This window comes from Panthera leo, chromosome B2, assembly GCF_018350215.1.
Source record: "Panthera leo isolate Ple1 chromosome B2, P.leo_Ple1_pat1.1, whole genome shotgun sequence".
Classification (NCBI taxonomy): domain Eukaryota; kingdom Metazoa; phylum Chordata; class Mammalia; order Carnivora; family Felidae; genus Panthera; species Panthera leo.
Window position 1 is genome coordinate 23,188,124 of NC_056683.1, and position 25,830 is coordinate 23,213,953.

Here is a 25,830-nt window from a genome sequence, read left to right on the forward strand (position 1 = left end):
TGCATTCCCTTCCAGCAAACGTGTCCCTCCTGCATTCCCTCTCATTGTCTAGATGTTCAGCTTTCAAGCTAGAAGCCACTCACTTTTTCTCCTTATTTTACCCATAGTCAGTCTTCTTGCCAAGTGGATTGCACATTTCTCTTACTAGCAGAAATTTTGTGCCTCCACAGTGATTTCCTTTGTTAGTCCTCAACATTTTTTGTGTGAATTTTATGAAAGGCTTCTACTGATCTCTGCACCTCCAGGTCTTAGTGCTACCAGGCATCCTTCATATTGTCACCAGAATGTGTGTGTGTGTGTGTGTGTGTGTGTGTGTGTGTGTGTGTGTGCGTGGTTTTTTCTAATGTTTATTTATTTATTTTGAGAGAGAGAGAGAGACAGAGCATGAGCATAGGAGGGGCAGAGAGAGAGGGAGAAAGAGAATCCCAAGCTGTGATTCTGTGCTGTCATCACAGAACCCAACATGGGGCTCAATCCCACAAACCATGAGATCATGACTTGCCAAAATCAAAAGTCAGACACTCAACTGACTGAGCCACTGAGGTGCCCCTCACCAGAATAGTTTTATAAATCCAAATCTGATTGTGCCACTCTTTGAAGTCATGCATTTAAAAGTAGTACCGAGTTAGTAGAAGCAGAATTCTTCCCTTAGAAGCCAAGATTTGTCAAGAAAATTTGACTAGGTAGACTTCCAATGAATAAATTCTGAATGAGAGCCCAGTAAATATAAGCCATAGTCTAGGACTATGAATAACTATGTCCAAGACATTATTATGTTTATCTATATGAAATATGTCTAATTTGCTTGTAAAATTAAGGTATTCAAATAGATTCGTTTTCTGCTGCTGGAAAATTAAGAACTGACCCTCAGTCAAAATTTGCATTTGTGTCCTATCATGAAGAAGCTTTAGCAAAATAAATAGGATCATAAAATTAACATTTTATTGTTCTTCAAAGATCTGTATTCACTTTACTACTCTCACTGAATTAAATTACCTTTTGTTATTTGTTTATATAAGGAGAAAAGAACAAGTCAACCTGACTGAATAAAATATGGATTATTTATAAGCTCTTGGACTTTCTCTTATTTAAATGCTTATGAATTTCTTAGCTGACTTAACTTATGTACCTTGTGCCAATATGAGTTTGGTTAATCAATGAATGATGTGTCTTTACACTCAAATTTTCTAATAACAAAAATTTCTTTTTTCACATGGGTATATAGTTACCCTGCAGCACTCGTCTTAAATGACAGTAGCTTCTCTTGATACTACTACATATTGCTGTATTGTGATTAAATGAAATTTCCTTGGGCTGGCCCAGCAACTTTACCATCTTTTAGCATTGTTATTCCAAATTCTTGATAAATAAAAAATTTTGCAACCTCATCTTTTCTCAAATAAACTGAAAACAAGCTGCACTTAATTTTAGTCTTAATTCATTCCAGTATGTTTTTTTACCAGTGAATCAGGATTGTATGTGTGTCTTAAGTGAGAAAATTGGGGAAAATAACAGGAAAACCAAAATGAGACCTGCAATGAGGTTATTAACAAGCAAAATGCGTGCTGAGAAGACAGAACATTTGGCAGCCAGGAGCACAGCCTCAGGTCTGGCTCTGAGCTTCCCAGCAGCCTATGCAAAGAGAAGACCATGAATGGTTACTTGAATCAATCAGTGTTCTGAGATATATAAGCAGCCAGCTGCTTAGAAATACACTCTCCTGGGGCGCCTGGGTGGCGCAGTCGGTTAAGCGTCCGACTTCAGCCAGGTCACGATCTCGCGGTCCGTGAGTTCGAGCCCCGCGTCAGGCTCTGGGCTGATGGCTCGGAGCCTGGAGCCTGTTTCCGATTCTGTGTCTCCCTCTCTCTCTGCCCCTCCCCCGTTCATGCTCTGTCTCTCTCTGTCCCAAAAATAAATAAAAAACGTTGAAAAAAAAAATTTAAAAAAAAAAAAAAAAAAAAAAAAAAAAGAAATACACTCTCCTGACACGAAATCTCAAGAGATTGCTCTCTTGAAGGGCAACATCCTTAGCAGAAATACAACCAGTTTCAAAGGGCAGTCTCTTCTGGCATCTCATAATGTGGACTAACAGCACCAGACCAGCAGATCTGCAAGAGACCCAAGATTGCAGGTCCCTGGCACAACCCACAGATAGAACTGAGTATCCAGAGGAAGAGAGGGCTTGCCTTTTAGTCAATCCTACATAAATAGTACCTATTTCAGTCGGAGGCTTGATGTGTTTTGAACAGCAGTGAGTAAAATTATACTCCCACCCAAAATCTAAACTGAGTAGAAAGTGAAAGCTTTACCTTTATCTTGAGGGAATGGCCATGGACAAAACCAAAGACTTTTTCTAAGAACTTTGGATCCATTCCAGTTCTGTACCTTATGATGGACCATCTTTTTTAAACAAAATAACTTTCAGATGAGACATGCAAATAAATTCATGATACAGTGAACCCCTATATAACTAAATTGGTTTATTCTGTACGGTTATTTTGAGCTTTATAAGCCACTTAACATGTACCAAAAATTAAGACATTGTTTTCAGAAAATTTTATCTAAGTCTGTTTTTTTTAAATAATATTTGAGCTCAAAGCCGTTGTCTCTTAAGACCACTCTCCATGTGTGTTAAAACCTCTCTATCTAGGGGCACCTGGATGGTTCAGTCGGTTAAACGTTTTGACTCTTGATTTCCTCTCAGCTCAGGTCATGATTTCACAGTTGGTGGGATCGAGCCTCTCATCCAGCCCTGCACTGACAGCACAGAACCTGCTTGGGATTCTCTCTCTCCCCATCTCTCTCTGCTGCTTCCTCACTTGCTTGCTCTCTCTCTCCAAATAAATAAATGTAAAAAAAAAAAAAAAAAAAAAAAAAACCTCTCTATTTGCATTCAGGTATGACTTCATGCTCAGGGAGATATTTTAGTTCCCCCCTTATCTGTGGTGGGGCGACATATGTCAGTACCCCCCAGTGGATGCCTGAAGCCACAGACAGTGCAGAACCCTATAGTCAATATATATTAAGTTTTTTCCTATACATACATACCTTTGATAAAGCTTTACCTATACATTAGGCACAGCAAGAGATTAACAACAACAACTAATAATAAAATAGAACAATTATGACCATATGCCATAACAAAAGGTATGTGAATGTGGTTATCTCTCTCAAAATACTGTACTCCCCCTTTCTCTTGTGATGATGTGAGATGATAAACTGTTACATGAGGAGATAAAGTGAAGTGAATGGCGTAGGCTTATAAGGTAGTGTTAAGCTACTATTGACCTTCTGAAGATACATCAGGAGGATCACCTTCAGGACTGTGGTTGACCAAATGTGACTGAAAACGCAGAAAGCAAAACCACAGATAAGGGGCAGATAAAAGAACACCATACGTTATTTTCGAGTGATTGTGGTTTTGTTGACCTAGAGTTTCCCTCAGAAGAGCAGAGTTTAGCATTGACCATGGTGATAATATTTTTTTCTTACTGTAAGCCAAATATACTAATCTGCCTATTCTTAATCTCTAAACAAGTGAGAACATTTTAAATTTTCAAATTTTTTCAGTGGCAGTCAATCAGCAAACACATTTTTTTTTTCTGATGAAACTACTTGGTAACCAAGTAAAGCTTGGACACACAAATAAAAGAACAGGCCTTAAGCCATGCACTGAAGATTAACACAACCAGATTATTTCTCTGTCTAAAGTATTCTAAAGTAACTTAACTACACATATTTGATGTTGTTGCAGGAAGAGAATTGTGATGATGTGTTCAAATTACACTTTATTTAGGAAATGTTAAAAGTGTAGTGTGCAGTAATTGGAGATATATGCGAGTTATTTCCAGAACTCTCTAGCACTGATAATGTGCAATAATAATTATTAAATAATAGTGAGGAAAAGATATAAACATGTAGTTAATAGGTGAAATAAAAAATAATATCTAAAATTGTTTGTTAGGTTAAAAAAATATGGGGTGCCTGGGTGGCTTAGTTGGTTAAGCGTCTAACTTTGGCTTAGGTCATGATCTCACAGTTCGTGGGTTCAAGCCCCGCGTCAGGCTCTGTGCTGACACCTCAGAGCCTGGAGCCTGCTTCAGATTCTATGTCATGTCTCCCTCTCTGCTACTCCCCCACTTGCACTCTCTCTCTCAAAAGTAAATAAAATAATAATAATATTAGTTTAGTCTATTCTGTATATAATTATGGCTAAATACAATTGAATTTTTATTCCTATTGGTTTAGAAATCTTACATTTACCATTGGGTCACAGGTTTTTGGGCAAGTTTTTGTTTTTTGTTTTCTAATTAAATAAAAATGTCCAATTCAACAATAGTTCTAGAGCGGCTACCATAAGCAAAGCATAGTGTGGCCTGCGGGGAAGTAAAGATGAATAGGGTCAGGGCCCCTGTGTTGAAAAGATGAAGAACCTGGTGGGGTGGACATACTCTCCACAAACCTGAGGGAATAAGGCAGTGTAATGGGGGGACCCAGATGGACTAGAAACAAAGTGTTAGAGGCCGAGAGGGAAACTGGGAGTGGAACGGCCATGAAGCAGCCCCCATGAAGCAGCGGGGCACGGGGGTTGGATGTACTTACTAGTGGAAACTAAATTTCATTTGCGAGCTATGTAATAACTAAAACTACAACTTCACTGCTAAAGTACTTTCCTTCTCCCTTAATCTAGCAGCTAAATCTTACCAGAGAATTCCATCTCCTGTTCAGAGACTCGTGCTTTAAAAAAGTAGTCTTTTTCCCTCTCTTCTCCCTCCAAAACTTCTCTATTCCTTCTTCCATATTTTCCTCTTTCCTTTTCCATACTTTTTCCCAGTCATATAGAAGTACAGAATTTTGAATTCTAAATTTATCATTGCCCTCCCTTTGTGGCATGGCTGGTCCACTTTGGTGAAATTCTCTTCATCCTTCAGCCTCCTCAGACAGACTTCCCAAACCCCTAGACCAAGTTACTCCCTCCTTCCTCTCTCTTCTCAGAGCATACATATATTCTTATTATAGTAATTTGCAGTGTGTCCCTGATACCATGAGCCTTGTAAAGCCTTGGCCTATTTCCATTTGAACCTTTAGTACCTGACACTACCAGCTGCCTAAATGGATGAGTGTATGAGTGAACAAAACAAATTCCTTTTGACTAGTAAATACATCTTACAAGGTACTGTTCTCTATATCTCAGGGATATTGGTTACAAACAAAATAAATATTTTTAAATAATGGTGAAGATTCCCTAAAAACTGATACTTCATATATAAAGGCAGTGCTAAATTTAGTCATCTTAAATAACCATGAGAGCTTTTACTTTGTTCTTTTTTTTTTAACATCATGATAGAAAGATAATATAGTATAGGCAGTTTTAAGAAGTAAGGCTTGAAATTGGAGTCCCATTTTTTTTACCACCTCTTTTTTTTTAAGTTTTTATTTTTTTTATTTATTATTTTTTTTAAATATTAGATTTATTGTCAAATTGGTTTCCATACAACACCCAGTGCTCATTCCCACAGGTGCCCTCCTCAATACCCATCACCCACCCTCCCCTCCTTCTCACCCCCCATCAACCCTCAGTTCTCAGTTTTTAAGAGTCTCTTATGTTTTGGCTCCCTCCCTCTCTAACCTTTTTTTTTTTTCCTTCCCTTCCCCCATGGTCTTCTGTTAAGTTTCTCAGGATCCACATAAGAGTGAAAACATATGGTATCTGTCTTTCTCTGTATGACTTATTTCACTTAGCATAACACTCTCTAGTTCCATCCACGTTGCTACAAAAGGCCAGATTTCATTCTCATTGCCACATAGTATTCCATTGTGTATGTAAACCACAACTTCTTTATCCATTTGTCAGTTGATGGATATTTAGGCTTTTTCCATAATTTGGCTATTGTTGAAAGTGCTGCTATAAACATTGGGGTACAAGTGCCCCTATGCATCAGCACTCCTATATCCCTTGGGTAAATTCCTAGCAGTGCTATTGCTGGGTCATAGGGTAGATTTATTTTTAATTTTTTGAGGAACCTCCACACTGTTTTCCAGAGCGGCTGCACCAGTTTGCATTCCCACCAACAGTGCAAGAGGGTTCCTGTTTCTCCACATCCTCGCCAGCATCTATAGACTCCTGATTTGTTCATTTTAGCCACTCTGACTGGCGTGAGGTGGTATCTGAGTGTGGTTTTGATTTGTATTTCCCTGATGAGGAGCGACGTTGAGCATCTTTTCATGTGCCTGTTGGCCATCTGGATGTCTTCTTTAGAGAAGTGTCTCTTCATGTTTTCTGCCCATTTCTTCACTGGATTATTTTTGTTTTTCGGGTGTGGAGTTTGGTGAGCTTTTTATAGATTTTGGATACTAGCCCTTTGTCCAATATGTCATTTGCAAATATCTTTTCCCATTCTATTGGTTGCCTTTTAGTTTTGTTGATTGTTTCCTTGGCAGTGCAGAAGCTTTTTATCTTGATGAGGTCCCAATAGTTCATTTTTGCTTTTAATTCCCTTGCCTTTGGGGATGTGTCACATAAGTAATTGCTGTGGCTGAGGTCAGAGAGGTTTTTTCCTGCTTTCTCTGAGATTTTGATGGTTTCCTGTCTCACATTCAGGTCCTTTATCCATTTTGAGTTTATTTTTGTGAATGGTGTGAGAAAGTGGTCTAGTTTCATCCTTCTACATGTTGCTGTCCAGTTCTCCCAGCAGCATTTGTTAAAGAGACTGTCTTTTTTCCATTGGATGTTCTTTCCTGCTTTGTCAAAGATGAGTTGGCCATACGTTTGTGGGTCTAGTTCTGGGGTTTCTATTCTATTCCATTGGTCTATGTGTCTGTTTTTGTGCCAATACCATGCTGTCTTGATGATTACAACTTTGTAGTAGAGGCTAAAATCTGGGATTGTGATGCCTCCTGCTTTGGTCTTCTTTTTCAAAATTACTTTGGCTATTCGGGATATTTTGTGGTTCCATACAAATTTTAGGATTGCTTGTTCTAGCTTCGAGAAGAATGCTGGTGCAATTTTGATTGGGATTGCATTGAATGTGTAGATAGCTTTGGGTAGTATTGACATTTTGACAATATTTATTCTTCCAATCCATGAGCAGGGAATGTCTTTCCATTTCTTTAAATCTTCTTCAATTACCTTCATAAGCTTTCTATAGTTTTCAGCATACAGATCTTTTACATCTTTGGTTAGGTTTATTCCTAGGTATTTAATGCTTCTTGGTGCAATTGTGAATGGAATCAGTTTCTTTATTTGTCTTTCGCTTGCTTCATTATTAGTGTATAAGAATGCAACTGATTTCTGTATGTTGATTTTGTATCCTGCGACTTTGCTGAATTCATGTATCAGTTCTAGCAGACTTTTGGTGGAGTCTATCAGGTTTTCCATGTATAATATCATGTCACCTGCAAAAAGTGAAAGCTTGACATCATCATTGCCAATTTTGATGCCTTTGATTTCCTTTTGTTGTCTGATTGCTGATGCTAGCTAGCACTTCCAACACTATGTTAAACAACAGTGGTGAGAGTTTTTACCACCTCTTTTTAAGCAAAGCAGCGTTGTTAGTTATAGCAGAGAAGTAAAGGGACAAGCTGGGGAAAGAGCTGTAGAATCGCAACCTGATCAGAGATGCTCAGGCAAGACCAGGCTCCACATCCACAGATGAATCAGCATCATCTCCAGCCAGAACTGCTCACGGTGCTGAGCCATCCCCCAGACCGCTGTAGCAGAGGAAGAACACAAGTACTCTTACATCCAGTGCTTGGAACATGCAAGTTAAACTGTGAGAAGATTAACAGGAGGCAAAGCACACAAATTTTATTTCCAATTGATATTTTTATAGGGCATGTGGAGGGCTACATAGAAAAATGAAGCCCCCCCCAAAAAGCAATTAGACCTGGGGCTCCTCTGCCTTTTTTACAAAGGGTGATAAAACTGTGGAGAAGTGACCAGGCAAAGAAAAGGATTGGGGTTTTTTAAGGGTAGTATATTGGAGGAAAGTGACTAGGAAATACATGGGGGAAACTGATGGAATATAAAGGTGGTTTTAGTATGGTTTGTGCAGACTCATCGTGGTGTAGACTCTTGTCTCCAGTGTTAAGAATGTTCTTTTTCTCCTGGTACTGGGAGGACATCTTTCTCATGGGAAATGTATGCCCTGCTTTTTAGGCAGAAAGAAGGACAGAACCCTTCCTGCATCTGCTATTCTTTCTCAATTGCCTGCCACTCAAAATAACCAAATGCCAAAGTGGCATATTTGGGGGCAGAATGTTCTGACCCCTTTTATTACTGTGATCTAACTGTGGACTGGCATGAGGTGTGTGTGGCAGGGGACTTCTAGGGAGAAGGGGTTGGGGGTCTCTGTTGAAGATCCCTGCTGCGACTAATGGACTTGACATACCCAAAGTCAGCTGATGCCCTTCTTAGGCTGTGTGGCTAGGTGGTTAAAGGAGATACAAGTAACAGGGCTGTGCCTGGAGTGTAGTCAGTGTGCTGGCCCAGTTAGCTGTTGTGAGAGAAGGGTTTGAGGTTGGTCATGATGCTCTGTAAGTAGCCTTTAATGACTGAGCAGGACTTGCACAGAGTAACTGTTGTCACAGGGTCTGGGACCGGCCCATTCAGTCTCCAGCTCTTGAACCTTAAAGGAGCAGCCTCAGTAGAAGTTTTGTCCAGATCAGCATTTCCCAAAATGTCCTGGATATTATTGGGAGTGGGAAGAGGTACTGTGAATGAATCCAGGTGCCTAACTCTGTCTTCCTATGTTTCCAGGTTTCTGTACTGCTTTAATATGCAGATATTCATTGTAACTCTTTTCAAGGGGGTACTGGTATTTTTCACATAACACATGCTGGGAAATGCTGTCAGATCTGATTTTCACCTGCTGTAGGCTCTTGAAAGCACACCTAGGCAATTGGAAGGTCCTCCTCAAATCTGTCAGATCACCCATTTTCTGGGCCTGCTATGGTTGATCATGTACATGAGAGCTCCTTATTTCTAGGGAACATGTTTTGCAAAAAAAAAAAAAAAAAAAAAAAAAGTTGCAGTGAGGCAAGCTGGCTGACTGAACCTCAGTGTATTAAACAGAGGCTCAGAGGATGAGACCTCTCTTGTTCTATTCATCCACTGATGCTGGTTCTCTGTAAATATAGTTTATCACACTTGTGTGGCTTTTAATGCAAGGTGGACAGTTTAAAAATTTTAGTAGATAGTTAAAGAGCACGGAACTCATTTAAGTTTGTATGCCCTACATTAAAGTGATTGCTTGATACCCACTGTGAACGTGCCGTTTGTTGATTCTCAGCTAGGCTTATTAGATTGTGGAATTGCAAACAATACTGAGGCCAAATGCCTTCATGCTCTGAGCATTTATGTATATTGAAAAGTCGGCCTTCGATTTAGGCCAAGTAATAAAAGTTTCATGCAACTCAAAATCAAAGTGTGTTGCAGATTTCTGGTCCCTGAGTTCTCAGGGCTAAAATATATAAGTGGTGGGGAGAAAAGCCCTTCATATTTTACCAGTTAGGCCTGGTATCTACACAGTTGTGGTCATCCTTCGACAGCAGCAGTTGCTAGGACCTTGGACCTAAGCAGATAGAAGAAGATCAAATTTCAAAAGAAAATGCCCGGTGACATATAGTGAAGGGCTTTATTAGCAAGGTAGTACATTCCTCTCCTGCACTTCTTTATGCTTCTGTAAAGTGTCCTGGCTCCTGTCAATGTGTTGGCATTTAGTTGCCTGTCCTTAGAATATCATGCCTTCTTAACCACGTACTTAACCGTGGACTAACTGTCCAGAAAGTGTCACTACCTTTGCGAATCCTCTATATCCCAAGAGAATTGCCAAGACTTGACCTTGGACAGGAGCTATAGGTAGTGACCAAGACATGGAAGCTTCCGGGGACAGCCTGCGGCCAGGTTCCTTTAGCCACAGCACGCCCTGAAGGAAGAAATGAAGTCTGCCCACAACTAAAGATGCCTGTCGCCAGTCCTACGGCAGAATGAGGAGAATTAGGTTTATATAAATCATCAGAATTTATTCTGAGACTACATTTGTGGTTTGACCTACCATGTATTTTAGTTTTCATTGTTGTTTTGGCCGATAAATGCCGTGTCATTCTAATATTACTTAGTATTAATACGAACAAGTAGTATAATAAAAACAGCTACCAAATTTGGAAATGCAAATGTTTACTCGATTTTCTTCAGTCTTCAGGTTCTTTAAAATAAAATTAAATCCTAACACAAACACCTACTAGATGATTCACAGAGATGTTATGGAAATAAATTATGTAATGCATGGAGATATTTTGACCTACTTGGAAGAAAGCTACAATAACAAGTTATTTGTATTATAGATGGCCAAGCAAACAACTTTATTTCAAAGCGATACAGTACCTAGACCAAAATAGCCATCGCTTTATTACAGTGCTCGTATTCCATGCCTCCTGCTGCTTATGACATCCCAGGAGACATAGAGGTTAATTGCATTTTTAAATTCATAGAATTTTAGACTAGACAAGACTTTAGAGAAGCCTCTTCTCTATGAAAAGCAAAATTAAAGCTCTCCAAAGGGAGAAAGGGCTACTAGATTTTGTCAGTAATTCTAGGGCTATGATTAATGTTTTCATTTGCATAAATTTACATATAACATTCAGAGCTCTTTAACTCTAAGTAAGCAAAGTAAAGTTAAGCTAATGGGCTCCCTTGCCCTGGATTCAATCCAGTATTCAGGGATTGAGGGAACTGAGACCCAGCTTGTCCCTTCCTATCCTTTCCAAAGCCAAGATACTCAGGGGAAGCTCACGAGGATTTTGACTGTACTTTGCAGCCATGATTCCAGGCCCTGACACCTTTTTAGTTCATCTCCTGGTTTCTAGTTTTCTTGTGGATGGGTATGGGTACTATATACCTGATATATGTTTATGTCGATTTTTCTTCCGAATAACTCAGCAAATATTCTGCTATTTCCTACATTGTAGGAAGGGGGAGAGAGAATCATTCTGTTTTTTGCCTGTGAATTATCCTTAATAATACACTGAGCACAAGCTATGTGACTTATCTGTGTTCCCTCTTGTCTTTCCTTCTTTGCTCATTTATTGTTGCTGGTGACTGATGGCAGGAGGAAAGAATAAAACAGAAGCCATTTTATTTGGCGCTTTTTTTTTTAGCAGCACTGATAGGAAATTTTAATGAAGACATTTGAGTTTTATGACCAAGACTTGTCCATTTTTCCTGCTTACTCTCCTCCCCACCAAAAATGGAAAATTCAGAATTAATTAATTGAATATTCTATTGTGGATAATTATTCTCCATAAATTTTAAGTCATCTAAAGGTCATGTCCTTCTTAAAAACTGAGAACAAACTGAGGGTTGATGGGTATTGAAGAGGGCATCTTTTGGGATGAGTACTGGGTGTTGTATGGAAACCAATTTGACAATAAAGTTCATATATTAAAAAAAATAATAAAATAAAAAATAAAAAACATTCTCTGCCAAAAAAAAAAAGAAGTCATGTCTCACACTGGCTGGTTCACACTATAACTTAAAATAATTTTTTTAATTGTATTCTGAGCCTGACTTTTATTATCCCTTATTACATAAAGAAAACTTGAACTTGCTTTTTTGATATTAGGTCAAGCTCATTTCTGGTAGTTGCAGGGAGAAACAGAGCCAGAAAATCCTATCCCTGCACACGGAGCCTTTATGTCACAGTGATACTTTTAAAAGAAATATGGCCAGTTCCATAAGAAGAAGATTTGTAGATATGAGGACAATGAATACTTGAGTATTATCTTGTTTTTCTCCTAATAAGAGTAGTTGCAGGACCTGTTCATCTTTCAGTCCACGAGTATGTGAGGAATGGACCATGGATCTGAGCCTCAGCTGCCAGCTCTTGGATTTAGCTTGCAGGGGACTGCACTTTCTAAACAGCCATGTCTAAAATGAAATAAAAGAGAAGCCAGGACCTCCCCCTTACTTGATCTGCATGCCTTACTGCAGAAAGCTGGACCACAGTTGTATAGGTGGCCTTTATTTTGATAAATTGGTTTACGTTTTGAAAAATCTTGTTTGCAACAAAATGTCAGTGGCTGTGAGGAAGGATCCAAGTGATAATTACAAGTTCAATTTTGATGAATTATAGGTTAAAGATACTAAATGTTTTTAAGCACCAAAAAGGAAACCTAGACAGAACGATTCTAAAGTTTTTCTCTAGGGCCTGAGGAGAACATCTGCTACAGGATGGTGCTGCCTTTCTTTCCTTCTGTTATTTTATTAGGTGTTTTTTTTTAAAGAGACTATTTAAAAATTTCTCCATAGAGGCACCTGGCTAGCTCAGTCAGTAGAGCATGCGCTCGTGGGGCACCTGGGTGGCTCAGTGGGTTAAACATCAGACTTTTCGGCTCAGGTCATGATCTCATGGTTCATGAGTTCAAGCCCCACATGGGGCTCTCTGCTGTCAGCACAGAGCCAGCTGGATGCTCTGTCTCCCTCTCGCGCACTCTCTCTCAAAAATAAATAGACATTTAAAAAAACAAAGGAGCATGGGGCTCTTGATCTTGGGGTTGTGAGTGTAAGTCCCACGTGGGGAGTGGAGATTACATAAATAAGTAAAATTTCAAAAAAAAATTCTCTATGGAGAGTTACCTAAAATCTACAGTTAAGTGAATATGTTTTTAAGTGATTTTTTAAATATATTTTTACTCATTTGTACATAATTTTCATGTTTATTATTTTAATAGATATTGTCCATTAATTTACCATAATTTCTTGGTTTATTATTGGACATTTAGATTAGGATGAATCCCACAAAGGGGGCTGAGTGGGGTGATAGCCTAAGTTCTAAGAACTGGGGATTTTCAGAAGTTCATCCCATGGGGGAAGAAATTCCGGGCACCACCTCCTTTAATCTGTGGAAAGTTTTTCTCTTGTGTGCTCTCTGTCTCGCCCTTCTGTTAGTCTCATCTGTCAAACCTGCAAGTATGGATTTCCTCAAACGTCTGTCTTTTCCATAACTAGACCTGGACTAACTACACTAGAGAAGAATCACCATGTTTGGCAAATTGGTACCAGCATTCTTGATATTTCCAGCCTCAGCTGGCCCCTTCACATTGTTTGGCAACTTCTGGAGTCTGTGCATGCTCTCAGTTTCTGAAAGGATTCTTTTAAACCCCTCTCCTCAAACTTCCAATCCTCCTCACTCTTTTTTTTCTTGTAATTTTGTTTTCTGATGTATACCCCAGAAGCTATCACATAAAAGAATAAAATCAGTTGTCTTAACTAATCCCACTGATTTTTTTTTCATTTTTAATTTGTTTGACATGTTTTAAAAATACCTTGTTTCCTCCTCTATTTTCTCACGTGATACTGTTTTTCCTTTCTAAAATGTTAACAAACATTGTTAATTTATTAAACTCTGCTTTTATTTTATTGCTAATAGGGCTATGTAAGCCATTAATTTTCATCTAAGAATGGTTTTAACTACATTCCAAAAATTCTATGCATAATCTTTGTCATTATTTTTAAAATATTCTTTTTATATCATGAATTTTTTCTAGGCTCAATTATTATTTATGAGTGTGTTTCCAAGAATTTAGTGTTTTTTCCTCTATACATTTACTAATTTTTGTCCAGTAAGTATATGCTGATGTTGTTCTTGCTAAAGTTGCTAATAACATCCTAACTGCTAATTTCATTGGGGCTCTTTTCAGCCTTTGTCTTACCCTTTGTAGGACCTGTGACAGTCTTCTTTACTCTCCACTTGTTAAGTATGTCTTCTTGCTGTCTGTCTTTCCTGCCTCTACTCTGATACCCTGTGCCTGCCCTTAAATATTTACTGTGTCTCCAGGGCTCTATCCAGGGCCGGCCTCTCTTCCTATCCTACTGCTTTCCTCTCAGCAATCACATCTACCCCCAATGGTTGTGCCTCACTCTTCTTTATCAAGGATTTTCAAGTTCATTGCCAGCCTGGACCTTCTCACCAGAGATCCAAAACCCAATCTCTTCTCCCACAAATTGAGCCTTCTCTAATGCAGATTCTTCTTTATTACAGTGTATTACTGATTTTATGTTGTCACTAGGAACTTATGAGGAAATAATTCTGATTGTAATAATTTAGAAAGCATAAACTCCAATACCCAAAAGCAATTATTGTTAATATGCCATTATATTTTCTTCTAATTTTCTATGGCTACATATTCCAGAATTTAGGTCATTCTGAGTATACAGTTACATCCTTCTTTTAAAAAACGTACTCGGGGCACCTGAGTGGCTCCATCACTTAAGCATCTGACCCTCGGTTTTGGCTTAGGTCATGATCTCATGGTGTTATGGGTTTGAGCCCCTCATTGTGCTGTGTGCTGACAGTGCAGAGCCTGTTTGAGATTCTCTCTCTCTCTCTCTCTCTCTCTCTCCCTCTCCCTCTCTCCCTCTCTCCCTCTCTCCCTCTCTCCCTCTCTCCCTCTCTCCCTCTCTATGTGCTCCTCCCCTACTCATGCTGTCTCTATCTTTCGCAAGATAAATAAACTTATAAAAAAAATTTTAAAACGTACTCTTAGTGAATGGTGTAAAGTTAAGATTCGTATTCAACACCTTCCACCAAAATAAATTCCAGAAAGAGTGAAACAAAAAATTAATCCATAAAAGTTCTCAAGAATACATGGATCAGGGGCACCTGGGTGGCTCAGTCGGTTGAGCGTCCGACTTCATCTCAGGTCATGATCTCATAGTCTGTGGGTTCAAGCCCCATGTCGGGCTCTGTGCTGACACCTCAGAGCCTGGAGCCTGTTTCAGATTCTGTGTCTCCCTCTCTCTGTTCCTTCCCCGCTCATGCTTTCTCTCTCTCAAAAATGAGTAAACGTTAAAAAAAAAAAAAAATAGAAAAAAAAAGAATACATGGATCAGTGTTTTCTTGTGATTTTGCAATAGAGAAGGCTTTTTGAATATATGATAATTAACCCTGAAGCTATAACATAAAAATTGATACACTTGACTACATGAGAATTAAACATCTCTATGACAAAAACACACAAACATCTTAAAGCCAAATGACAAACCAAGAAGAACATTGCAACTCCTTACAATAGATGTCACCAATGAATCAAAAAGAAAAACCATTCAGTTAAGAAAAGGTAAAGGATATAAACAGAAATATAAATGCCTTAAACTTATGACAGTTTCATTCCTCAAAAATAGGTAGAGAATCTTAATAGACATTTTCCAAAGAAGACATATAGATGGCCAACAGACACATGAAAAGATGCTCAACATTACTAATTATCAGGGAAATGGCAAATCGAAACCACAATAAAGGACCTCCTCACACCTGTTAGAATGGCTAGTATCAAAAATAAAACAATAACAAGTGTTGGTGAGGATGTGGAGAAAGAGGGACCATCATGCACTGTTGGTGGAAATGTGAATTGGTGCAGCCACTGTGGAAAACAGTATGGAGGTCCCTCAAAAAATTAAAAATAAAACTGCTATATGATCCAGAGAATTTACTTCTGAGAATATATCTGAAAAAAATGAAGACGCTAATTCAAAAAGATATGTACCCACCTATGTTCACTGTAGAATTATAATGACCAGGGTATGGAAACAACCATCAGTGGATGAGTGGATAAAGAAGATGTACACACACACACACACACACACACACACACACACACACACAGGAATATTAGCTGTAAAAAAGAATAAAATCTTACCATTTGTGGGGCACCTGGGTGGCTCATTCGGCTGAGCATCTCACTTTGGCTCAGGTCATGATCTCACAGTTTGTGAGTTCGATCCCCACATCAGGCTCTGTGTTAACAGCTCAGAGCCTGGAGCCTGCTTCAGATTCTGTGTCTCCCTCACTCTCTGCCCCTCCCCTGCTCATGCTCTGTCTCTCTCAAAAATAAATAAACATTAAAAAAAATTTAATTTTAAAAAATCTTACCATTTGTGATAACATGGACAAATCTTGAGGAAATTATGCTAAAGGAAATATTATACAAATATCGTGTGATTTCACTTACATATGGAACCTAAAATGACATATGAACAAACAAAACCAAAATCATAGATACAGAGAACAGAATGGTGATTGCCAAATGGGAAGTAGGCAAAACGGATGAAGAGGGTGAAGAGACACAAACTTCCAGTCATAAAGAAGTCATGGGGATGTAATGTGTGCAGCATGCTGACTACAGTCCATAATATTCTAGACCACACTTGAAAGTTGCCAAGAGAGTAGGTCCTTAAGTTCACTTTGTATGGTGACAGATGTTCATTAGACTTACTGTGGTGATCGTTTCACTGTGTATACAGATAACAAATTATGTTTTTCACCTGAAACCAATACAATGTTATGTGTTAATTATATCTCAACAAAAAAATGTAATAAAATGAGATACTGTTTTCACCAGTTAGATTAGCAAAGATCAGAAACTTCAATGACACATTGTTTTGGCAAAGGTGTTGGGAAATAGTCATACTTCTACATTGCTGCTGGAACCTGTACGCAGAATTTGGACAATATTTTATCAAAGCTGTAAATCCACATGCTTCACCCTACAAATTCCATCTCTTGGAATTGATCCCACAGACACACACATACATGATGCTACTGTAAACAAGGATATTGATTAATTACAGCATTGTTTGTAATAGCAAAATTTCAAACAACCTGGCTAAGTGAATCCTAATTCATCCATACAGTGGAATAGGACACAACTGTTTATGACTTGAGTCAACTCCATTTATATTGATATGAAATGCTCCCTGATACATTTTAACTAAAGTTTTTAAGTTACACAGTATGTTGAGTACAGAGGTTTTAACGTGAATCTACTATCTCTCCAAGGCTAGTAAGAAACAGCTGTGAATTGCATCCAGAGAGAACCGGGAGGGAAACTGATCCTTTTTCTGACGTTTTTTAATACCTATGACTTTTGCACCTGTGACTTCAGGGTTGTTGTTTTTTTTTTTAATGTTTATTTTGAGAGAGATAGAGAGTGAGCAGGGGAGGGGCTGAGAGAGAGAGAGACAGAGACAGAGAATCCCAAGCAGGCTCCGCTACTGTCAGCGAGGAGCCCAACATGGGGTTTGAATACACGAACCATGAGTTGTGACCTGAGTTATGACCTGAGCTGTTTTATAAGCTGCATAATTTTGAGGTGTCTGGGTGGCCCAGTTGGTTGAGCATCCAGCTCTTGATTTCCACTCAGGTCATGATCCCAGGGTTGTGGGATCGAGTCCCATGTCAGGCTCTGTGCTGAGCATGGAACCTGCTTAAGATTCTTTCTCTCTCTCTCTCTCTCTCTCTCTCTCTCTCTCTCTCCTGCTCTCAAATAAAAATTTTTAAAAAGTTTTAAAAGCTGCATAATTTCATAGTGTATGTACCCCTTTCTCCATTATTGAATGTTTAGGGTTGTTTTTATTTTTAATGCTTATAAATAGTTCTATGATGAACATCGTTCAATATGCATCTTTGTGCATGTTTCAGGTTATTTCTGCAGAATTGCCAAAAGAATTCCTGGATAAACAATTATGAACATTCTTACACATTATTATGCTATTTTCCCCAGAGGAAGTGCAGTTCCTACACCTACCAGCAGGATGCAAAGGCCCTTTGTTTTTTATTTATAAAAAATAAAACTGCTGATGTGATAGAAAATCCCACCTTGTTTGAATTTGCATTTCTCTGATTATGACTGAGGTGGAACATTCATGTATCTCTGTCCATTTATCTCTCTAAATTTAGTCACTCTTTGTGCTCTCTTGTGAATTATTGTTTCTGGCCTCTTATATTTTTACTGTGGTCCTAATGTCTTTCCACTCGATTTATATGTGCTATTTATGTGCTAAGGATATTAATCTTTTGTCATATTTGTTTCTAACTGGGTTAGCTCTTTAAGGACGAGTAGGAGTTAGCCAAGAAATCAGGCTGGAGGAGGACACTCCTTGTATAGAGAAATGCCAGGCTAGGGTTGGTGGTCCATGCTGGAAATGGTACTCGATGGAATGTGAGAGATGAGCAGGGCTCTACTGTCCCTGCGTTTGACCCTTATCCTGAAGATTATGAAATGCCATTAGGGGATTTTTAACAGGGAAGTATATAGTAGGTTTTGTTTACAGCTGCCCCAAAGCTAAGAAGCTTTGGTCTCCAAAGTAGGTTTTCTAATAGTAACTTCACCTCCTCTCTCCATAACCCTTCTTATTGGTCACTGTCCTCCTTTTGAAAACAACTAATCTCAGTTATTTCACATATTCTTTCTGCTTGTATCAATAGCTCTTTTCCTCATAATGTTCTCAGCTCCTTGTCTTTTCATAAGACATGCTTGGCACTTGAACTATTTGTAGGACCACCTGAAGCAGCAGTGAGAGATCAGATGATCTTTTTAAGCTTTGTGATGCCAGAGACAATTTTTTTAATGCCTTTTCCAATGAATAACACCTTGGCTTATACCAAGTGCTTATCACAATTTGGGTGGACCTCTGGAGGAGGCATGGCCTGGAGTTGAAAATCACAGACTGTAGTCAGCTGGGTTCAGAACCCAAGTCTGCCACTTACTGGACATGTCATCGTGGCCTAAATGTTCTGAATCTCTCTAAGCCGTGCTTTGTAAAGATTACATGAGATCATGTATATCTAGTACTTAGCATAGTGCCCTGTGCATGGTACTTGGTGCCATTAATCACAGATAATAGTTTGTTCTCCCTTTGGGCCCTCAAAACAACAAATGACTGTGGAAACAGCCTTTTTGTTTGTGGTTTTGAAAACAGAAATCCGAGGATATACTTACCTATGTTCCATTCTCCTACTATAAAACTACTATAAAAACTATAAAGTTTTTTCTTTATCCTTCTTTTGTTTTTGAGAGAGAGGGACCATGTGCATGCACCAGCAAGCTAGCAGAGGGGCAGAGAGAGAGAGAGCAAGAGAGAGCCCAAGTAGGCTCCACACCCAGTGCAGACCCCAACACAGGGCTCAATCCCATGACCATGAGATCATGACCTGAGCTGAAATCAAGAGTCTGACATTCAACCAACTGAGCCCTGCCACACCCCTCTTTATCCTTTCTTAAACTATTTTTTCTCTGACCTTGGAGTTCACGGTTTTCTAAGTAAACATCTTAGCATTGTACTCTGGTTGTTAAATCTCAATGAGTCTCCTCAATTTTTCATAATCACTCCTTGCACATTTTCTTCCATTATAACTTTAATTATCTACCCAGTTCAGTTTGTTCACGCTTATTATTCATAGGTTAATACCTTTGCCCTGTTCCAAAGCTTAATTTTTTCATACGTATTTCTCATTTTTCATAATTTTTCTACTTTAGATTTGATTTTCCAGTTTGTCCTCCACCCTGGTTTCTATAATACAGCATTAATTTCTACTTCACCCATGTATATAATCATCTTCTAATATTGCAGTCTTTTGTTAGTGGTATCTTTTTGCTTTTGTTTCTCTTAAAATTGGGCACATGTGATATAACTCCTATACTATTTATCTTTTCAATTTTCTTTAAAGTCAACCTAGTGAGAAATAATTTACCTACAATAAAATGCATCTATTTTAAGTGTACAATTTCAATGTTTTGACAAATGGATGGTCTTATGAAAACAGCACCCCAATCAAGATAAGAACTATTCCATTGCCCCCCAAAACTCTCCTTAGCCCTCTGTGTTCACTTTCCAAGAATTCCAGTTTCTCTTTCATCTCATTCTAATAGATTTCCTATATAGTCTCTGACTCCAAAACCATGTTGATCTCCCCTGTAGCCCCAGCACCTCATAGAGCACTTACATAATAGGTGTTCAGTACATAATTTCTTCAGTGAACTCTCAGTGCAGATTTTGTAACCACTGCCTCTCATCTTTATGCTGCAAACCCTCTCATTCTGTTTCCTTTTCAGTTTCCTATTCTTTGTTATGTTTTCCTTATTGATTATTGGTCTTTTTCCCAAAGACCTTTAGAAGGGCAGAGAGAGAGAGAGAGAGAGAGAGAATCCCAAGCAGGCTATGCCCTGTCATCAAAGAACCTGAGATGAGGCTCGAACTCATGAACTGTGTGATCATGACCTGAGCCAAAATCAAAAGCCAGATGCATTACCAACTGAGCCACCTAGCACCCCATAAGATCTTTGTAATGTTGCCTATGATGTTTTGAGAAGTTTATTTATTCTCTAAATATTTATTGAGTACAATTTCTGAGCCAAGCACTTTAGATCCAGTGGTAAACAAAAAAAGACAAAACACCCTATTGTGCGGGGCTTATATTCTAGTAGGAACTTGGACTCCTAAGAAGGAAGCTTTTTGATCTGTCCCTCACCCTGTTATCCACCCTGAGTACTTATGACCTTCAAATGACCCTTGAGCTTTCTCTCTGTTGGTGGTAGTATCCATTTTATTGATCAACACATGTGCTATAATTATCCCAAGTCTACTGCATTAGTGTGAGAGATAAGAGCCTGAACTAAGATGAGGTCTGAGGGTTTGGAGAAGTGGAAGGTGATTCAGAAGAGATGTAAAAGGTGTGTTTGCTTGAATATAAGGAATTAAGGAAAAGGAGGGAATTTAGGATGAATCTCCAAATATCTGGCTGAGGTAGTTAGCTATATAAAGATGCACCTACCTACAAAGGAAATACTGGCCACTGGGGTCAGGAAAGAAAGAGGGAGGTGACTTCAGTATTGAAAGTGCTCAGTGGAAAAAGCTGTAGTGGGTATAGTGGGTATCTTTTGATGGCAAATCCAAAGGCAATTGGTTTATATGGATTTGGGACTCAGAAAGGAGGCATGGGTGAGCAAAAGACCTGGTAGCCAATGGTATGAATGTGATCATGAGACCTTAGGCAACACATTCAATTATTGGAGGAGATTTTATCATAATAAAAGAGGTCCAGGGCCACCTGTGTGGCTCATTTGATTAAGCATCTCTTGATTTTGGCTCAGGTCATGATCTCAGGGTCATGAGATTGAGACCCACATTGGGCTCCGCGCTGAGCATGGAGCCTGCTTGGGATTCTGTCTCTCTCCCTTTTCTCCCTCTTCTCCCTCTTCCCCTCTCCCCCCACCCTCACTGCCCCTCTGTCTCTCAAATAAACATTTAAAAATAAATAAATAGCATTTTAAAAAAGAAAAAGAAAAGAGGTCCAATACATGCCCTAGAGAATGTAACATAGAAGAGGCAGCCAAATAAGATGAGCTCACAAAGGAGCCTCAGAAGAAATAACTAGTAGATCTAGAGAGCAAGACAAGAAACCAGCCAGCTGTGGAACTTTCCATCAGTAAAGCAAATGTAGATAACTCAGTAAAAGATTGCAAACGCTGTCATCTATCTCATTATAAAAATCATCGACTTTAAACGATTTTATTTTTGTTAAAAATTATGATCATTTTGTAAGTCACCTAAAACTGGAGGCCTATGTGTACACTGAGTGCCATTTAGATATTAAGTCTTGATGAATCTTGAGACTTGATATCAAGAAGTCAGCAGATAACAGTGTCATGGAGGCATACAACATGCCTCTGTTAGGTAGCTTAACACCAGGTACCTTAACATAGGTACCTAATGTTAACATTAGGTAACTTGGCCTCAAAACTGTGTCGGGGTGAACCAATGACCCGTAAGCAGCAGTAGGATCCAAGAACACACTGGCACTTTCCTCTCAGTCCCATGGAATCTGGAGGCATGGCAAAATTTAAGCAGCTTTCTCCTAATGGCTGTAAAGGAAGATCTTCAGGGGCAAGGCACATTTGAGTTAAGGCCAGTTGATGGAGGACATGTCCCTCCAAGCAGTTGAAGGAGTTTGCCCCAGAGAGGCTACAAGAAGGGTCAGGTTGTTTTGTTACTGGGATACTTGACTTGGGGTTGGGGAAAGAAGGAAAAAGCAGCTGATGGTTTTACAGGATGGATAAGCAGAGAAACAAGCATGGGGGGCTTGGCGGGGGTGGGTTATGAAGGATGGTGCAAATGAGGGATATTCTATCAGCTTATTTCCCAATCACACATTTTGGATGCTACAACCAGTGTGAGCCTCCAGGTGCCATGATTATTATGGCCTGCATTTAGCTGACAGTGGTTCTGGAAGGGGAGAAAGTAAACCAAAACCTTGGGAACTACATACAGAACTTTCATTACTGCCGGCTGTTTATTTTGTGACTGGGAAATTACAATGCATGGAAGACCCTCACAAAGGAGTTTGATCCTTGCGATGGAGAGCTTGAAGGGCTGCTGGGAAACCAAAGAGCAAAGGCTGGGGTAGAAAAGGAAAGCCAAATGGAAATCTCCTTCACAAAGAAGCCCTAAGGAACTCTGCCAAGCTTCAGGAGGGTAGAGATAGAGTGGTGACTATATGAGCAGCAAAGCCTTACTGTTTCCGCGGATGTGGTCTGCCTTCTCGTGGTTGATAGCTCTTGCTGTTCTGTTGCCTTTTATGTGTTAATTTTTCATGCCTTATTTCAAACAGCATCTGACTCCCATTAGGATGATCCTAAGGCAAGGGATTGTGTAGCAGCTGGCTGCCATTTTCACAGCAGCGTCTGCACATCTTTCTTTGAAATGTTCTTGCTCAGTGATGTGATTGAGAGGCCAATAGCCAGAACGTGTTCAAGGATAAATGGTTTACCTTAATAGTGGTAGAAAAAAAATGCAAAGGATAAAAACCAGGCAGGGACAGAAATGAAATAATTGATGGTTGGTTAGCCCTCTCCTATGAAATTTGAAGATTCAGGCAGATTTGTGATCACCTTCAAAAAGTTGTGATCATTGGAAATAATTCATAAAACTGAAAAATTGCTCATGAAGTAATAGTCATGTTACTTGCATGGTTCCAAGCCTGTGCAATGTCTTCTGTTAGGGCAGAGGAAGACAGTGGAGGAAGAGGAAGAACAGGAAAGAAGAGGGAACCATGTATATGTTAAAGGTGCATTCAGATTTTGAACAACTTTTGATTGCTTTAGACACATTTAATTCAAACTCTAGAACTTTATTCCATTAAGTGTGGACTCTGGCGATTTGGGGAGACAACAAGAATGCACAGCAGAATATGTAGAAGACCAGATCATGAGCCCAATTGATACAATTGTAGAGTGCCATAAGTTATTTCCTGATTTCTTTAAACTTAAGAAGAACTTCAGACTTTCCATTCCAGGCCATACTCCTTTTTTGCTAGCTATTCTGGGCTAGTCACTAGCTTTTAGAAAAATGAATTTAGTAATGACTACTCTTGCCCATTACATTTTTTCCAAAAAGCCCATGAAGCATCCTGAGTGAAGAATTAAAACAATGGATGACTCCCTGGGGTAAATTCCTGTTCTAAAACCAGTTCTACATATAGAACAGAATATTAGAATTAAATTGTGGTGTCCACTCGGGTCCCATCACCACAACAAGGAAACTGTTTTGAAGAGTGTATGGGTGTGAGGATGATCAGTGATGTTGTGTTGTGTTAATAACCATCATGCTGTGCAAGACAGTGCGCGAGAAATTGCTTTTAGCTTACCTCCGTACTATCTAAAATTTTGTTAGATTAGCAGCTACACAGGAGGAGAATATCTAACATAGTCTATTAGTAAAAATCCTTTCCTGTGCCTTTGCAAGTGAAGGAGCCCTTCATTACGTAGTGTCTGCTAGTTCAGGGATTCCATTTCCATTGTTGCCCCATGATGGATCCTGAGCACCCAGGAGGGCCTCTGCAAATATTCCAGCTGGTCTGCAAAGGGCTCAGATGAAAGTCTCCCCAGTGGCTTACCTCCTAAAAATGTAAGTTCCTAAACTGTCTGCTTTTTGCCTTTATAATTCTTTTTTTTTTTTTTAAGTTTATTTATTTTGAGGGGAGGAAGGGCAGAGACAGAGGGAGAGAGAGAATACCTAGCATGCTCTGCACTGTCAGCTCAAAGCCCAACGCAGGGCTTGATCCTAGGATCATGACCTGAGCCAAAATCAAGAGTCAGATGCTCAATCAACTGAGCCATCCAGGTGCCCCTTGCCTTTACGATTCTTAACGTTACAAGATTTCATTTTACTTTTGTTTTTAAAACCCGATATTTGCATTCTTAATTTAAAATGTCTTTTTATTTTAGAAAAGTTGATCTAAAACCATATTAGTCTTCTCTAAAACAAGTTTTCCCAGTAAATTATATCCATCTCCCAAAGCACTAAGAAATATGTCCCTTCTCTCATTTCTTTGCCTCTATGTGCAGATGTTACTAATAGTTTCACATAGATTCTTCAGCTGGTGTTTAAAGTTAAAAGCAAAGCCATCTGATACCATTAAAAGGCTAGAGAAAATGGTATCTGATGTGCCTGACTTGGACTCTTTCTCCTTAGTCTCTTGTCTTCAGGCTGTTGTAGATGAGACAGACGTGGGTTAAGGCCGTTACTATCTGCATGTGGGGTACATCAGGTTAAGGACTCTTGATTATCCAGACCATTCTGCCTTTTGTACACACACCTTGGTATGACTCTGAGGATGCAGGATGAAAGTGAGCTTGTGACGTGAGGAGAGCAGAAGACTAATGCATTAAGGTATTAAGAAGAATTTTCAGGGTGCCTGGGTGGCTCAGTCAGTTAACCATCCAACTCTTCATTTCAGCTCAGGTCATGATCCCAAGGTCGTAGGATCGATCCCCCACACCAGTCTCCATCGTGACACTGGGGAGCCCACTTGGGATTTTCTCTCTCTCTCTCTCTCCCCCTCTCTCTCTGTCCCTCCCCCTGCGCTAAATAAATAAGTAAATAAATAAACTTTTAAAAAAAAGAAGAGCTTTCAGTTTTTGGGTCTTCCTATGTACCCATCTCTGTGCCAAATTCCAGACATAAATTATTTAAGCTGAATCCTCCCAGCAGCCCTGAGAAATAGGTGGTACTATGCCCATTTGACAGATGAGGAAACACAGGCTTACGTTAAGCTTGTGTGATTTGAATGCCGTGCTTTTGAACTGCCGTCCTGTGCTGCATGTAATTTATATTGAAGGGGAGAGGGTGTTTGTGTGTGCATGTATATGCATATCTATGCACTTTAAAGATGGAGGAAAGCATTTTGGTGTCCTCTCCACCCTCAACTGTGGTAGGGTCCCAATGTGGATCCTTATATGTTATGTTCCATGAAAGGAACAAACCGCTAAAACAGGGGGACAAGATTAGAAAGCTGACCCAACCAAGTTAAGCATAGGTCATAACTGTCTCGGTGCTTGAATGTGTAGTGCATCATTTCACCTCTTTTAATTCTTGCTTTGTCTCTGTGCATTAAAGTTTCAATTATCCACGTTAACGGAGAGAATGCAGACATGAATAACTAAAGACCTGGTAATCTAAGGAGCAGTTCCGTAGCAGTTTGCCATTTATATGTGATTTGTGTGCGCTAGATTTATTTCCCTAATCTGTTTGCTTAGTCATCCCAGAATAGTAATAGATGGGTCTGTCCCAAGAGCAAAGATCTAAGTGGATTATCCACAGGGGAATACAGACAGTTAATTCATCAGGAAGAGCTTTTGATTTCATTTGAAAGCATAGCTTCAGACCGCTGACACCTTTTCTTTTTTTTTCCCCCTGAATTCATTTAGAACTTATGCTGTCAGGAGGATAAGAGATGCCTTCAGAGAAAATAAGAATGTAAAGGATCCTGTAGAAATTCAAACCTTAGTGAATAAAGCCAAAAGAGACCTTGAGATAATTCGTCGACAGGTAAGATGGTTCAATGATGTCCTGTCTTTCATTAAGCGCTGTAAGCTTTGACATCTCCTTCCTAATTGGACATCACTGCTTTCGGTGTTTATGATTTATACCACAGGGCCATGAAACTCTGTTCTTTTTACTCATATAGACACAGAAAGATGACCTATCACATTACT

General features: G+C 39.3%; 1 protein-coding gene across 10 annotated transcripts in view; it reads left to right on the forward strand.

Moving 5' to 3' along the window:
• Positions 1 to 25,830, forward strand: part of LYRM4 (LYR motif containing 4) — a 169,066-nt gene that overhangs the window by 18,841 nt on the left and 124,395 nt on the right. For all 10 annotated transcript variants that reach the window (XR_006202474.1, XR_006202473.1, XR_006202475.1 and 7 more), the window contains one exon: positions 25,543 to 25,663. Coding sequence is in view for 2 of the 10 variants with exons in the window: in XM_042938018.1 (XP_042793952.1) it covers positions 25,543 to 25,663 (121 nt within the window). In the remaining 8 variants the exon portion in view is untranslated. The remainder of the gene's footprint in view (positions 1 to 25,542; positions 25,664 to 25,830) is intronic.